At 54.5% G+C, this 16,014-nt stretch overlaps 1 protein-coding gene across 18 annotated transcripts in view; it reads right to left on the reverse strand.

Moving 5' to 3' along the window:
* Positions 1 to 8,270: 8,270 nt before the first annotated feature.
* DYSF (dysferlin) overlaps positions 8,271 to 16,014 on the reverse strand; it is a 206,020-nt gene continuing 198,276 nt past the window's right edge. For all 18 annotated transcript variants that reach the window (XM_027621360.2, XM_027621378.2, XM_027621374.2 and 15 more), the window contains 4 exons: positions 15,162 to 15,340; positions 13,656 to 13,765; positions 12,184 to 12,331; positions 8,271 to 8,526 (listed from right to left, as the gene is read on the reverse strand). In XM_027621360.2, coding sequence (XP_027477161.2) covers positions 8,488 to 8,526; positions 12,184 to 12,331; positions 13,656 to 13,765; positions 15,162 to 15,340 — 476 coding nt within the window. In that variant the 3' untranslated portion in view covers positions 8,271 to 8,487. The remainder of the gene's footprint in view (positions 8,527 to 12,183; positions 12,332 to 13,655; positions 13,766 to 15,161; positions 15,341 to 16,014) is intronic.

Below are 16,014 nucleotides of genomic sequence, written 5' to 3' on the forward strand. Positions count from 1 at the left end.
CCTGGCCTCCTCCTCCTATTCTCTGTGGTGGAGGTGTCCCCTCAGGCCCATTTTTCTCATTCTTCTGGCAGCCTGAGCCGAACTGTGAAAATCCAGCTCTCCCTGGGCCAGGACTGGGTTATGTAAGAGGCCCCAGAAGCCCCGGGGGAGGGGCAGACAGAGCCCCTACCTCCAGTGAGGGGGTGGGGGCAGCTCTCAGCTCAGGGTCCTAGGGCCATTCCTACCTACCTGCTCCCACCCAGCCTCAAAGCCCCTTACTACCCACTCACACACACAACTCCCTCATGTAAAATCCGGTCTCCGCCAAGTCACCCACCCTCTTTCAAAACCAGCCTCACCTGACCTTCAGGAATTCTCGTGGAATCGAACACACCCAACTCCCCCCATCCCTGCAACCCCCTGAACGTAGCTCAATTCCCCTATCTGCTGCTCGCCTCTAAAACAGTAAGAGGAGGAGACGGCTGTCACAGAGAACCAGCCCTCAGTCTGAGAGGGGATGCATTTCATTCCTGGTGTGGGGCAGACAGGAAGTCCCAAAACTCCCACAACCCGAAGGAAGGGTATCACCAAGGAGAGGCTGTTTGCATTCCCCACCCCCAGCGGACTTCTCGAGGGACATTCTTGGGCCCCCCACCTCCAGGTGTGCTCAATAGCTAAGCCCCCTGATGGTGTGGGTCTGAGGGAGGCCGGTCCAGCTCCAAGGAGCAGACCCTCATTAATGGAGCTCAGAAAGGGGTGTGTAAACCAAAATGCCCATGTGGAAGTGTTCCATGCGTGGCATAGTCAGCACCATCTCCACACGCACTTCGGGTAAGCAGGCCTGTGCTGGAAGTCACAACAGCATCAGAGGTTTGCCCACGAAGGGCAAGGGAGAGGGATAAAGCCAATGCTTCATAGCATTGGCCTAGGGGCCCCCTCGCCAAGTGTCTCTTCCCTGGACGTAGTCAAGGTGCGTATCTTGACTTACACTTTTCTCCCTAGACGGGCGAACCTGCACTCCATGAAGGCTTGCCAGGCCCCGGGACCGGTCACCTCATCGGGGAGCCTTTGCCCGCCTATGCTCTGGTCCCGCATGCAGTCATTTCCTAGTTCAGCTCTGAGGGCAGCTCGATTTCCGCCGGTTCTCTGTTCTTGGATGGCACCTTGCTGCTGCCCCAAGGTTCCATCCATGTGGGGGATCCAGGAATGACTGCAACTCTTTCCTGGATCCTGGACAGCAGGGAAGGGAAATGAGGGTGTGGATCAAGAAGGGTCCCCTGCCCTGCCCCATTTTCCAGGCTCAGCCACGTACTTGCTTGTCCCCTCATTTCAGTAGCTGGCAGAGAGTCATAATTGAATTTGCAGTAGGGCTGAGAATGAAAAAAGAAAACCCTTTACATGTCTGGGATTAATTTATCCCTGATGATGGCCACATTCACACGCTCCTTTCTGCTTAGGTTTCCAGAGCATTCTGGCTGACAATGTGAAACACACACACATGGAGAGAAAGCATGTGTGCCCTGAGTGCACGCTGGGAGTGTGCGTGCGCCTGCATGCGTGACTGCGTGTGAGAGCGCGGGGCTTCCTGGGAGGGTCTGAGCATGACGGATGCAGCCGTCTGCCGGAGGGGGTCTGTGTGGGGCAGAGGGAGTCCTCCTGCATGTGCATCTGTAGGCATGCCCAGGCTGGTCATTTGTGGGCAACTCTCCGCCAGCTTGCTTACCCAACGCCCCAGTGGAGTAACTGAGACTGTGCTGCTTTGCTACAAAAGGAAAGCCTGGACATGGTGGCCAAGACAGGCTGGTGTGATGGGCGCCGCACGTCTTCTCCCACTCCCATTCCAAGAGCAGCAAGCCCAGTCCCCCCACCCTCCCGCCCCGGGCAAAGAAATGGGGTTACCATCACCCCCACCCTGGAGGAACCCCCCGGAGAGGGGAGCCATCTCTCACCTGCCCTGTCTTCTTCTTCAATGCTCCTCCCTCCTCCCCAACACCCAGGTCAGCCCAGAGCTCCTTTTCAAAATAAAGGGAGCACTCACTCTGTGTCAGGCACTATGCATCATCTTGGGTAGTCCCCAGGGAGGGAAAGGCCACCATCATTCCATGTTTCGGATGAGAAAATAGGGGCCTAGGGGTAAAGTGATGTGTCCAAGGTCACAGAGCTAAGTGGGAGAGGCAGGGCTTGAACCGCTGTGGGCCCGATTCTAAAAGCCACGCTCTGGCGATGGGGATGAAGGAGGGCACTTGTGACGAGCACCAGGTGTTGTATGGAAGTGTTGAGTCACTATATTTTACACCTGAAACCAATATTACACTGTACGGTAACTAACTGGAAATTTAAATAAAAACTTAAAAAATTTTTAAAAATAATAAAAGCCACACTCTAGTAAAATCTCTTTTGACCAGGAATCTGTCAGGCTGGGAATCCTTTTACAGATGGAAGAAGCCTTTTGGTCCTTGAAGCTCTGCTCCCAGACATGTGTCTTCCAGGTGAGTTTGGGTCTCCTCAGTGGGAGTGTTCACAGGACAGGCCTCTCTGCATTCCCACTCCCAGGGAGACCCAAGGGGGGTGCCCTCCTGGAGTTTCACACAGTATTATCCTTCTGCCTTCCCTGTCCTGAAGGGTCTCTTGACACCTTCTTCCTGGTCTCTGGATAGTGAGCCTGAGTAGTAAGAGTGCTCCAGGTGAGGAAATGTGGATTACAAAGAAGTAAAGGTACCAGCATCACCCATTGTAAGTGTGAGTGATTTCTTTGTGGATTTGGGCCTTTTGTCTCACCCTTGATTCTTGGTCAAGTTCCTTTTGGAAAGATCCCAGAACATCTCTGCTGAAGCCAGCAGTTAAGGAAAGAGTTTCCTATGTAAGCCTGAGCCAGCAGAGGGATGGAGTGGGCCCAGGAGGCCAGGGGTAGGGGCACAGGTGAGCTCTCGGGGGGCCCCATGGTGATCCCCAGTGTCTGCCTGAGGAAGGGGCAGCCAGGCTCCGGCCCCAGGCTGATCGTTGAAACATGGAAAACAAACCACTGCCCCCAACTCCCACCCCCCAAACACACATAAGCCAGCCCTGCAGAGTGAAGGGACATGGAGCCCGGGGTCATCGATGGAACCCACCATGAACTATTGGATTATGAGGGAAATGTGACATGGGGCTTCCCCAACTTGATTGGGCAGGACCAGTGCAGGGGGCTTGTCTCTCTCTTCCTCCCTTCCTCTGTTTCCAGTTGAATAAGGCTGAGAGCCAGTGCGGAGGGCAGAAGGGAGCTGGCTCTGGCCCCTTGGGGAATGACGAGCCAGCTGAGGACATGCTCCAGCAGTTGGGTGAGGTGCTGGTCTCTTTCCTGTCCCCACTCCCACAGTCTTCCAGCTTGCCTGGCTCTGCCTCTGGCCCTCACCATGAATCTGTCTCTCCCTACATCTGTCTCATCTGTTGTCTCTCTTATACACACACACATACATTATACACACACACACACACACACACACACACACACACACACACACACACACACACACACACACACCATGGAAAACCAAGACCAAAACAAAGGCAGAGAAACGGTATGAAACCCACACCGGGCCAAGCCACAGGGAATAGGAGCTGCAGCCGGATGTCCCTGAGGAGGGCACGGCAGCGAATGCGAGAGGGGGGAGAGGGAAGCTCCGGATTGTCACGTCAGTAGCTCAGCCGCCATTTAAGGACAAGCACGTCAGGCCGAACCCGGCCCTTCCCCAGTTCTCTTTGGCAAGCAGGAAACGTTTCCTGGGCTGTCCCCGTGTCCCTGTCAGGGGATGCCCACCTGGCTCCTCTGGAAATCCCATAATCCCACATTTATGAAACACGTGGAGAGAGGATTGAGACACGTTTGGGTTCCCTGGAGGTAGAGGCCAAATGGGGAGGAGGGTGTGGGCCCAGGGGCAGGCCAGGGCTGTGCTTACAGCTCTTTCTGTCTGTCCACCCTCCCTGTCACCCTTCCCGGGCTATGTGGAGAAATGGTGTGTGCATGTATGTGTGTGTGAGCGTGTGTGTGCACGCATGGACACAGAGCGCCGCTCTCCAAAACACCATCAGAGAAAAATAAAGGCAGGGAGCTGAATATTCCGGATACAGAAGGCTTATCGAGTTTTACCGAACCATTTTTTAACAGATGAGAGTTATTCTCCACCTTGCAGCAAAGGAGGGGTCTCAAACGTTGAGAACTATCTGAATGTCAGAACCTAAAAACCCATTTTGAAATGACTCTGAGGGCCTGGCTATTTAAAGAGAACTTTCCATGAAACACTCAGTAAAGTCCCTTCTGTAAAGGAAGCAGACATCTCATTAAGAACTGTGATGCGATTTCAGCCCTGGAGGCGCAGACTGAGGGTGGGGGGAGGCCAAGAGATTCAAGTCCCCCGGTTTTCCGCGGTGGCTGCACGCACCAGAGCCCATCGGGGGAAACACCCCAGACGAAGGGCCGGGCGGCGACCTGAGTGATGGCCAGACGCCGGGTCTGCCCAGGGCTCAGCTCCGCAGAGCACAGGGAGAGGCAGCAAGTGGCACGAGAAAGGCAAGCAAGGCGTGGCCTCTGGAGGAGCCCTGTGCCGGGATGGTTGACCGCCCCCCTGAGGATGGTGGAGACCCAGGCCGTGTTCGGTTCCACTGCTTGTGGACAACGGGTCAGGGAGCGGAGAGGAGGAGTGAAGGAACGACACTTGGGTTTCCACAAGGCCGGTGCCGGTGGTCTGACTGCGAGGGCAAGTGGTGGGAATGGGACGAGAGGGAGATGGGTTCGGAGAGATTCGAGAGCCAGAATCTGGCATCGGGTGGTGTCTTGGGTAAGGGGGAAAGAGGAAGTAAGGCTCAAGGATGCCTCCCACACGTCCAGCGCCGGGGACCGCGGGTACGGAGGGAGGAGCGGAGCAGGAGCTGGTTCTGTGGGGTGGAGGACGGAGGTGATGAGTGCGAGGGACGTGTCAAGTTTGCGGTGCCTATGAATTACCCCCGGGAGAGGCCGCGTGGGGAAGGCGGCGGATGACGTGGCTACAGCGCAGAGTGGAAAGGGGGCGAGACGCAGGGCCATGGAAGCCACAGGGACACGTGAGGTTGCCCAGGAGGCATGCAGTGGAAGAAGAACGGGGGGCCGGGGCGAGAGCTTGGGGCACCCTGTAGGCCGACAGAGGATGGTTAGAAAGAGAGGAGGAAAGGCGGCCCACTGCGAGGCCATGGAAGCCAACGGCTGAAAGCGTATCACGGAGCAGAGGGACATCTGGTGCTGCTGGCCGCTGCTGAGAGGCTGGGAGGGCAAGTGGTGGGCGCTTTAACAGCAGGGGCGAGATGGGGCGCTGGTGTGAACGAGAAAAAGGAGCCCCTCCCTCAAGGTAGTTTACGTCTATGAGAAAACTATCGTAACACACTGATTTTATTGGAACAAAACACTTTACTGCCATCTGTAGGAAAATTGTTATAATAAATAATAAACGCATGACGTCTTAGATGTGGTGCTTGTGCAGGGCAGCCCTGGTTATTGGCAGTGCAGTAAAAGAGTGCTCAGCAGAGCACAGAATTTACCAGTGAGCACGCTGAGAGCTGTGGGTAGCACTACACAATCAAAGATGGCTTAAACAGTAAGGAATTTATAAAAAAAATAATAATAATAATAATAATAATAAGGAATTTATGACCCCATGTAACAAGACGACCAGAAGTTGGGACAGCTCCAGAGTGGGTTCCTTCTCGACAGCTTCATGGAGAACCAGGTCCTTGCCATCCTCTCTGTGTGCTGGCTTTCTTCCTCAAGCTTGTCCCCTCATGATCACAAGATGCCTGCCATAGCTCCGGTCATTACGTGTTTCCACAAACAAGATTCAAAGGCAGAAGATGACGGTGTGCCTCCTTGTGTGTCCTTTGTTATTGGACATGAAGTTTCCTAGCACCTTTCCCAGCTGCTTCCCACCCCCACGTAACCACCGCCGCCGCCACCACCTTCCCCTCAGGTCTCACCGATCATAAACGAGTCACCTGCCTCTCCCTAAACCAATCACTGGCATCACCGTGATTGGTTTAATCTAAGAAGACATCTCCCGCTGGGGCGGAGGCGGGGCTTCTCTCCGGGCACTTGGCCGCGGAGAAAGCTGAACAGCCTCAGGATCCTTTCAGCAAGGAGGAAGAGAGAAGAGTCTGCCTCAGGCACAGAGTCAGCCCACAGTGGGTGGAGCAGTGAGGGTGAGGTGTGGACGGGGAGACACGAATGCAGATGATGCCTTCTAGAACTTTGTGAAGGGAGGAGAGACACCATCACCCGGGAGACACGGAGGACAGGAAGGGTACTGTGAGTGTGCGCTGAATCTATCTGGACTCTCTTGTCTAAAACTGACTTCGTGAATGGCACCCGCAGTCAGAAAGCCAGACAACCGAGATTTATCCCAGTTGGAAGTATCTCCAATCGCACCCCCACCCCACTCCCAGCCCTAGCCAGTTGCTCCCCCAGGGCCCATCAAGTCTAATTTTCAGTATCTCTAGAATCCACTATCTCTATGCCAGAGTTTCTCAATAGCAACAGGAACAGTGTTTTGGACGAGATAGTTAATTGGGGAAGGCGGGGGCTGTTCTATGCCTTGAAGGATGTTTAGCAGCTGCTGGATGCCAGGAGCACCCTCACCACCCACCCCACCGCCCCCAGCCAAGACAATCAAAGACATCTCCAGGCACTGCCAAACAGGCCTTGAGGGGTACAGCTGCTCCTGGTTGAGTACCACTGCGGGGCCCACACGGAAATTCTTATAGATATTTGAACTCCTTTCTGGCTTCGGCCAGTCTTCACATACTCTGTTCCCTCTATTTTCTTTCCCACTCTCTGCCCTTGACCCTGTAACGCCTGCTCATCCATCACTGCATTGTAATTGCCTATCTATCTGTCTTGCTCCCCCACTCAGTGGAGAGATGTGGGAGGGCAGGAACCATCTTTAAAAACCAATGTTTGGGAGCCTGGGTGGCTCAGTTGGTTGGGCGACTGCCTTCGGCTCAGGCCATGATCCTGGAGTCCCGGGATCGAGTCCCGCATCGGGCTCCCTGCTCGGCAGGGAGTCTGCTTCTCCCTCTGACCCTCTTCCCTCTCGTGCTCTCTATCTCTCATTTTCTCTCTCTCAAATAAATAAATAAAATCTTTAAAAAAAATTAAAAAAAATAAAAACCAATGTTTATCTTGATCAACATTGGATCTCTAGAGCCTAGCACTTTGCCTGGTACACACACACACACACACATTTCTTTAATGAATGAAGGAATGAAAAGCATGAATTAATTAATGAGGGAATGACTCCTGCCTTGCCTTTCAGATCTTCCCCAGCTGGATATTGAGGGCCACTTCCAGCCTGAACCTCTCCCGAAGAGAAAATCACTCTGTGAAGCATAGTTCACCCTAAAGGATCCAGGACATCAGCCCTGTGCCCTTCACCCCAGTCTGCCAATCAGGTGAGACAAGGCAGGGCCTCAGTCTGGGTCCCAGAGTGCAGTGAAGAGCCAAGTGCCCTGGAAGGATCATGCTGAGGCCTTGGGACCTGGGCCAGGGGAGCAGGCTCACAGCGGGAAATAGGAGAAGCCCTCCTGGGGAACAGGAGAGGAGGCGGCCAGTGCTGCGCTCCAGAGTTCCAGCCCCTCGGGCGAGAGAGAAGCAGAGGCCTCTGTTTTGGAAACACGATGTTTTCACGCTCTTTGGTTTTTCTCTAAGTACGTTCCTGCTGCCCCCGTAGATTAAGCCTGATTCCTGCAGAAGAAGACAGACCCACAGCTAATGCTAAGCTTCAGACCACAAGAAAAACGTGTGTTTGCCCAGACCAGATCTTTAAGCAGGGTAAGGAAGCAGAGTGACAGAGTCACAAGAAATCCCAAAATTGTGGGGTGGGGGATAAGGTCACAGCCAAAGGTCCAACAGCCCTCCCTGCCTGGAGAGTTCCTGGCCCAACCCTTTCCATGGTGCTCCACTTGGATAAAGTGGACCGTCTTCCTGGGTGTGGTCAAAGAAAGCGGAAGGTATAGTAACCACCCGCCTCAGCAAAGCGCAGCCTGGAAAAGGAAGAGGAGAAGCCTAAGTAAGGAGGGGGAGGGAGGAGGGGAACGTTCTCCAGGACCAGACACCAAACCTCAAAGCCCACGCACCCCGACCGGTCCTGTCAAAGGATCAAGTTCCACTCAGAACGCCGAGCCGGAGATGGCCCCCCGCCTGACTCACACCCCAGCCAGCCAGACACGGCTGTCCTCTACACGGTCACGCCTCACTCAGGCACTAGAGGGACACACACACACCAACATGGCCCTGTGGTTCAAACTGTTTTATACTGAAATACATATGGGCTGATCCAAAAAGGGTTGGGTTGGGGGCAAAAGAAATGATGAAACGAGGGTGATCCCAGGACTCGATGTCACCAGCTCTTGGAGCATGTGCCAGTCTGTCTGCTGGCTGGTGAGGCCTGGAGGTCCGGAGGAGCTCGGCTAAGCTGGGTGGAGAAGGCAGCCAGTAGCGGGCCAGAGTCCTCAGCTGAAGGGCTTCACCAGCTTCATGGCAGCATAGTTCTGGAGGGAGGGAAGAGGCAGGGACACATGATGACAGCTGCCAGGGGGCGAGAGCTGGGAAAGGAGGCCCACCTACTCAACCACCTGCCTCTACCTTACCCTCACCACCCCCCACGCCACACTCAGCTCAACACCCCACTTCCTGGGGCTCTCGCCAATCACATAAGCCCACACCCTCCTGAAACTCTGCTTGCACCCTCCAACCTGAGGCCACGGTGCCCAAGTGGCTCAGTCTTCTCCCCTACCAACCCAAGGCCCACTTCCGTGCTCCAGCCACCTGCCAAGAGGACTCTGATCATCCAGGACCTGGTCAGAGGCAGGCCTGTCCTGCCCTCTTCCATCAGACAGGTGGCCTGAAGGCATGGCCATGATTCTCCCCAGCCCCTCCCATATACCCCCACATGGGAACCCACATGGGTTCATTGGCCACCACACTCCCATCCAGCCAACAGACAGAGGAGGGCTGAGGGGCAGGGTGTATGGGGATGACCTACCATGCAGGTCAGCCCCAGAGATGGGTCACCCCAGATTAAGCCCTGCCTGCTGCAGGACTGACAGGAATCTCCCCTCCCCACTCCTTCCCCCCCCCAAAAAAAAAACCATGAAAACACATACAACACAACACAAGGCTCCTAATTGGGACAGTATGTTCCCCAGCGCCGGCCCGGGAAAGCCAACTCTGGAAACAAAGCCGCCGCTCCTTCCCCGCCAGATCGCCTCCTGCCTCCCCACGCTGGCCCTGCTCCCGGCTGGCTCTCGGGGGGAGCTGGGAGGAATCAGACAGGCTGCCCTCCGTGTCCCCCTCCCAGGGCAATTTCCAAGAGGGTGGGAAGTTAGGCCAACTGGAGGGGAGCAGCCCTGGCTTTGGGCCCCTCTCTTTCAGACCCTCGGCCCCCAAGGTCTAAAAGCCAGGTGAGGGTCTAGGACGCACCAGGTGATAGGCGACTTGGCTGGAGGGGAGCAGGATTTGCCCAGGTAGTAGCAAAGACCTATAAACAAACAAGGTCTGCAGCCTCAGGCCTATGCAGCCCCTCCAGCCCTGGCCCCCTCACCTAGGATCCGGCCCTCACAGCACCTCTGGGAGAGGGAAGGCAGAGTTGGTAGTTGAAAGAGGACAATTTCCAGCAGGACTCAAGGAGAGTGATGCCACAGCTGGGGGCAAGACAGGGGAGGGGCTCTGAGCAGGGCTATTGGTCTAAGTGTTCCTCTGTTCCTGCCCACAGGGCCTGGGGCTAAGGCTGCCCAGAGGGGAGGAAGGACCGCTGGCTGGCAGTGACTGGAAATCTTCTCCTCCCTCTCCTGGCCAGGGAGCAGGCCCTCCTTCCCCAGGCCCCTGAAGGCCTGGCCTGTTACCCCAGTGCCTAGCAGGGCAGGGCCCAGCTGGCCAGGGGCTGGACCTAGTCACAGAATGGGCAGTGGTGACACTTGGGACCCGCCGCTGCCCTCTCCTTGGCTCTTCAGGAGAAGGTTGGTTTGATGTCCAGCACCCGCAGGGAAGGCAAAAGAGCTCCCCTAACCACAGTGCTAGTCCCAGCGGGTCCCAGCCCCCTCCTCATGTGGGCGGGAGAGCCTCGCCAAGGTCACAGAGGAAGTCACTGGCAGGGCCCGAGCCTCGCCGACACCTGACTCCCAGCACAGAGCTCAGTCCTGCATAGCGGTGATTCGCAAACCTCAATGTGCCTAGTGCAGATTCTCCTCCACAGACCTAGGGCCAGACCAGGACTCTGCATTTCTAACCAGCCCCCTGCTGCTGCCCAGCAGACCACCTCCCTGAGGAGCAAGGGTCTGTGCCAGCTCTCCTCTCCCCAAACTCCCCCGGCCCGGGCCTCGGGACGGAGCACTGAACAGTACCCTGGCCCTCGTTCACCCGCTTCGCTGTGTCTCCCGGGAACCACGCTCCCCAGTGGCACAGAGCTCATCACCCTCATCCCCACCACACTCCCTCACCTCCCAGACACATACCCTGTGCTTAATGAAGCCCTCGCCTGAACTGAGTGGCAGCCAGATATACCCAAAATGAGAGGCCGTGAGCCTGAGGACAGGCCGGCGAGGGGAACCATGCCTCCTCACCTAGGCAACCCAGGCCTGCCCCAGTGCAGGGAGACACGGAGCCCGAGTCTGGATCCCAGGCTGCCACATGGCACATGCCCTTCCGTGGGCCCGTTATCGGTGATTTTGTCTTCCTTTGCTTCAAGAGAGCCCCCCAAGCTGCACATGTTTCAGGTAGGTCCCTACCACCTGGACCCTCCCTAGCCCGCAGCCAGAGTTAGCCAATTGGCCGTGACTCTTCCCAGAACACATTTCAGCATGGCGTTCCAGGTGACCACAGCCAGCTTAGAGGGCTTGGCCTGCAGCCGGACACATGAGCCATCCTGGCTCTTAGACACTCCTTTGTCACTTAGGGTCCAGAGAGTAGCTGCGGCCTGGACCGGCCAGACGGTCTCCCTGCTATTCCTCACAGTCCATGATGTGAGGGACTGAAGGGGAGGGCTTTGGGGTTTTAACTGCAGGAGATGCGTGCTGCTCATATAAGGCCTCACCAGCCACAGTGGGAGAGAGCTCTCCATCCTCCTTCTCCTCCTGGAGGATTCACAAAGCAAAGAGCACACAGACCCATTAATTGCAATTCCCAGAGCAGACTGCCCACTGTGGGGACTGTGCTCTCGGCCGGCAGCCCAGTGCTGAGCAGGAGTGAGGCCCACAGAGGCCGGACCCCAGGACCAGGAGCTGTGCAGATTGCTGTGCAACCCTGAGCCAGCCCCTTCCCTTCACTGAGTGTCCGTTTCTTTGCCATTAGAAACCAGGTGACATGGGGTTGATCATGCCATTCTCTCTACTTTTATATCAACTTGAAATTTGCATATGAGAAAGTTTTTTAAAAATTTAAAGAACGTTAAAAATCAGGAATCAGCCTGGGAACATTTCAAGGCCTGAAGTGCCAGAGACACGGTGGGGTGGGGGGCTGGAGCATCGTTGGGGCTCCCTGATGAGCTGTGATGGCCGGGGAAGCACAGACAGGGAACAGAGGCCCTGTTACTCCTCCCCGGGAGGGGCCCAGTGGAGCAGGGATGGGGGAGTTGAAGCAGCCCTCGATAGAGTGGCCCTCCGAGGCTCCTTCCCCGGGTGTCAGCTGGCTTCCTACCAGCACCACCAACGTGCCCTGGTGAGATGCTCCTGGGCCCGCCTCCTGCCCGCCCACACTTTCCCCCACACCCACCCCACTGCAGGAGGCAGGACACACCCCATCAAGGTCCTCAGGCGATCACTGAGAGACCCTCTCCCAGCACCAGGACCTCCCTTCCTCTGGACCTCAGCAGGTGCCATTCTTATAAACAGGGCGCCTTCCCCTCTGCTCTGCCCTCCACACCTACCCTTCCCTTCCAGATCCACTTCCACATGCTCCTTCAAGAAGGTTCCGCTGCCCACCCCTGCCCAAGGGGCCTCACCTTCTGCCAACGTGGATTGCAGAGTCTAGGGGCTTGCTGAGGACAGCTAGGTCTCTCTGTTGAAGGCAAAAACTCAGCCACCCGCCCCCACCCCCCAGACGAAGAGTAGGACTTCGTCCCAAGGGCAGGGCTTTGTCTCTACGAGACTGGGGACTCTCCAGAGTAGGGGCTCCATCTCCCTCATCAGACCAGGGGCTCCTCCAAGACTCACCGGGAAGGAATAGAGGAAGATGCCCAAGAACAGCAGTAGGATGAAGAGAATGATGAAGAGGATGATGGCGCACCGGAACCGCCGCCACAGGATGAACTTCATAGTCTTGTACGGAGAGGTGAACCAGAGGAAGGAGGTGTCAGGGCGCCTGGAAGCGAGACCCCAGAGCTCAGCAGGGCACCCCCTACCCGGGCTGCCTTCTCCAAACCTGCTCCCAAACCGCCCTGGCCCTCCACAGTCAGCCCCAGGAGCCCCAGCCCTCGTCCTCTGAGCCTCCGCCACAGTGTGAGCCTTGCCCGTGCTGCCTTCCTCCTCTCGGTGCCACCAAGCCCTAGGCACCCTCCGAGACCCAGTTCTCAGCCACCAGCTCCCCTTCCTGACCCAGAACTTAATCACAGACTAGAGATGTGGGAACTGGACAGAGAGGCTCGAGCGGCTGCCATATGAGGTGAGCTACAGCCCCCTGAGCCCCAGCTAAGCCAAACCACCTGCCCAGAAGCACAGGGCTGCTCCATGGTCAGGGAAGGATGGTGGGAAGTGAACCCAGAAAGCTGACTGTCTCTCACTCACAGCTGAGAACCTCAAAATCTTCCCCTAGCTCATCTGCCAACTCAAAGAGCGTGCAGGGTGTCGTGTCTCAATAATGGCTGTTTTAACACTGGAGTGCACGTCACTGGGTGTGTACTGGGTCTCTCTTGTCTTTGCACCCAGATTCCAACATCCTTGGGCAGGGACGCCTCTCACAGCTCTGCCAGCCCCACGGCACTGGGGATCTCACTGAGATAAATGGCCCGTCTGCGCCAAGTCTGACCCGAGCCGGGCTGTGGGGAGGGACCCAGCAAACAATGCAGCTCTCATCGCTGCCCCCGCAGCCATCCTCCTGCCCCCAGTAACTGCCCTCAAGGCCTCAACATCCACTGGATTGGTCTGTATCTTTTAGGGGCCTAGGAGGTAGGGAAGACAGGGATTCATGGATGGCCAAATTACGGCCGGAAGGCCATTTGAAAGCCATATGGACACCACAGGTGAGCCACAGAAGGCAGCTTGGTCAAGGTAAAAACCTTCACTGGGCTCCAGAGCCAATCAGAACAGGTGTGAGAATTCCAGCTTCACTTTCCCAGCGGAATGACCTTATTTAACTTTGCTGACATTGTTTCCTCATCTGTAAAACGGGGATAATAACAACCCAGCAGGGAAGGTTCCATACCATGACATATATATGGCACATGACCATGCGCTCGGCACACAACCAACGCCGACCCAACAGCCCCTGCTTCTCAGATTTAGCTGAGGAGTGTTCCCCATCATGATGCTTGTCACCTGACCCTAACTTACCATGTGGCTTTGGACAAGTCACACCCCCCCTCTGAGTCATGTGGGCCTTGTGACCTCTGCATGGCTTTGCGGTGGGTGCCTCCTAGACCACCCCTCCCAGCCCCCTGGGCATCAGGGGTCAAGGGCCGGGCACTAACCTTGGGTCCTCGAGCTTGGGGTTCATGTTGGGTTCGTCCCGGCCCTGGCCAGCAGGCCGCTCCTCATGCTCACTCTCTGCTACGATCTCCAAGGTCATTTCCAGCTTGCCCTGAGAGGACAGAGGGGACCTGGTCAGGTGCACAAAGGCTCTGCCCCATGGCTTGGAGAGGAATCTGGCCAGAACAGACATGAGAGCCACTTTATTTTTTTTTAAAGATATAGGGTTGTTCGATCACAAAAGCACTACTGCTCCTTTTAGACCATTTAGAAGCTACAGAAATGTCTAAGGGAGAACATCAGCCATACTTCCACTATGTAGAGATGAGCACCATTCATATTTTTATGTACTAGAGCTATTTACCTCTGCAAGTATATGCAATATCTCACTGTGTCTATATCATTCTAGAGCTTGCTTCTTTCACTTAGAAATATTTTATGTTTCACTATACAATTATATATTCTTTAAAGTTTGCTTTTTAATGGCTGTAAAATGTTCTATGGGATGGTGGACCATAATTTATTTAGTAAAACACTTATTTTGGTTCATTTAGGTTGTTTCCAACTCTTTGATGTTATAAATAATGCTGCAAAAAAACACCCCAGAGACTACATTTTTAATTGTGTCTGTTTATTTCTTTAGGAGAGATTTTTTAAAAGTAGGATGACAGAGTCCAAGGGCATAAATATTGTTAAATCCCTGGCTATATATTACCAAATTGCTTCCCTAAACGGTAAAACCATTAGCCCTCCCAGCAGAAGTAAACGAGGGGTCTGCCTCTGAGTCTTCACCAGCAATGAGCATTTAGGGTTTTTTTTTTTTTTAATGTCTAATTTAATAGGCAAAAATGTTTCCACATTTAAAATGATTCCTTTAATTACTAGGGGGAATGAACCTTTTTAAATGTTTAATGGCCATTTGTACTTCTTTTGTGTATTATCTATGCATGTCCTTTGCTGGTTTTTCTTGAGGTGCTAGTATTTCTTAATAAGTGTTAAAATTCCTTCTACAACAAGGGTATTTTATTTCAAGGTCCACTTTAGGGGCTGGCCGGCCGCCTGCGGGTTCTCAGTAAGCTGTCCGGGATTCATTTCCTCTCCAGAGGAAGGAAGGACAGTTCTCCACAGTGTCATGGTACCCCTGAGCAGACCTCTGAGCCAGGACAGTAGTAAAAGGATGGTCCCCGAAAAGATCCTGCTCCAGTGGGAGAGGCACTCCCTGGTCCTCCACTGGAGGCCCTGCCCAGACGGGAGCTCAGGACACAGATCCCTGGAGACCAAATAGTAGAGCATAAATGACACAGGGCGTGAGGGACGTAAGGCTATCTTTCCATTTAAATAGGATTCCTGGGATGCAAGCCTCAAGGAGCCAGAAGGCTGGGAACTGGAAGAGAACAATGACAGTACCTTGGAAGACAGGGAGAGGCAGGGCGTCAGATTTGTGCCCAGTGATTTCTAACGAAGAAGGTAGTCTGGTGCCTGCACCAGGCTGCAGAGAGCCTACTTACCGCCAGGATCTTCTTCTCACCCTCTTCTGCCATGCAGGGCCACCAGCCCTTCACTGTTTTCTGTTCAAAAAGGGACACGAACCACTCCAGGTGGAGAGTGTCATCCAGCTGGTCCAAGGAGCACTTCTCAGCTGTCTTGGCAGGCTTGGGCATGTGGTTGAGATCCAACTGCAAGGAACCTGCAGCAGAGAGGGGTTCTTTGGCTGAGGGTTTTTCAATTCCTGCCAGCCTGGGGCTACCCTGGGCTGGACGGTTTCAAGAAAAACTGTCACCCCCTCCTCTTGGATCTATGCGCTTAGCCACGGGTCAAATCCCACTAACTCTTCATTTCCCCCACCCATCGCCTCTCGTTCCACACAGCTGCCCATCCAACTCCTCACGCATCCATATGGTCAATAATCTACTCTTACTGGTTCACCCTTCACAGAGCTTCCCACGTACTCAACTTCAGTTTACGTTGTACAAATCCATTCATTCACCGATTGTCTACATCCATTCTTCCATCCATCCATTTTTTAAATTGCTTTTATTGTGGTAAAATATATATAACATAAAATTTGTCACTTTAACCATTTTTAAATGCATAATCAAATGGCGTCAATTACATTCACATCATACAACCAATCACCACTACCTACTTCCAAAACTTTTCAACCCCCCAAACAGAAACTCTGTACCCATTAAGCAATAACTCCCCTTTCCCCCTCCTCTCGGTCCCTGAGATACTCTAATCTCCTTCTGTCTCAACACATTTGCCTATTCTAGATATTTCGTAGAGGTGGCATCATAAAATATTTGTCCTTTTGTGTCTGGCTTATTTCATGTAGCACGCTTCCCAGGTTCATCCATGTTG

Source organism: Zalophus californianus, chromosome 8 (assembly GCF_009762305.2).
Source record: "Zalophus californianus isolate mZalCal1 chromosome 8, mZalCal1.pri.v2, whole genome shotgun sequence".
NCBI classification, from domain to species: domain Eukaryota; kingdom Metazoa; phylum Chordata; class Mammalia; order Carnivora; family Otariidae; genus Zalophus; species Zalophus californianus.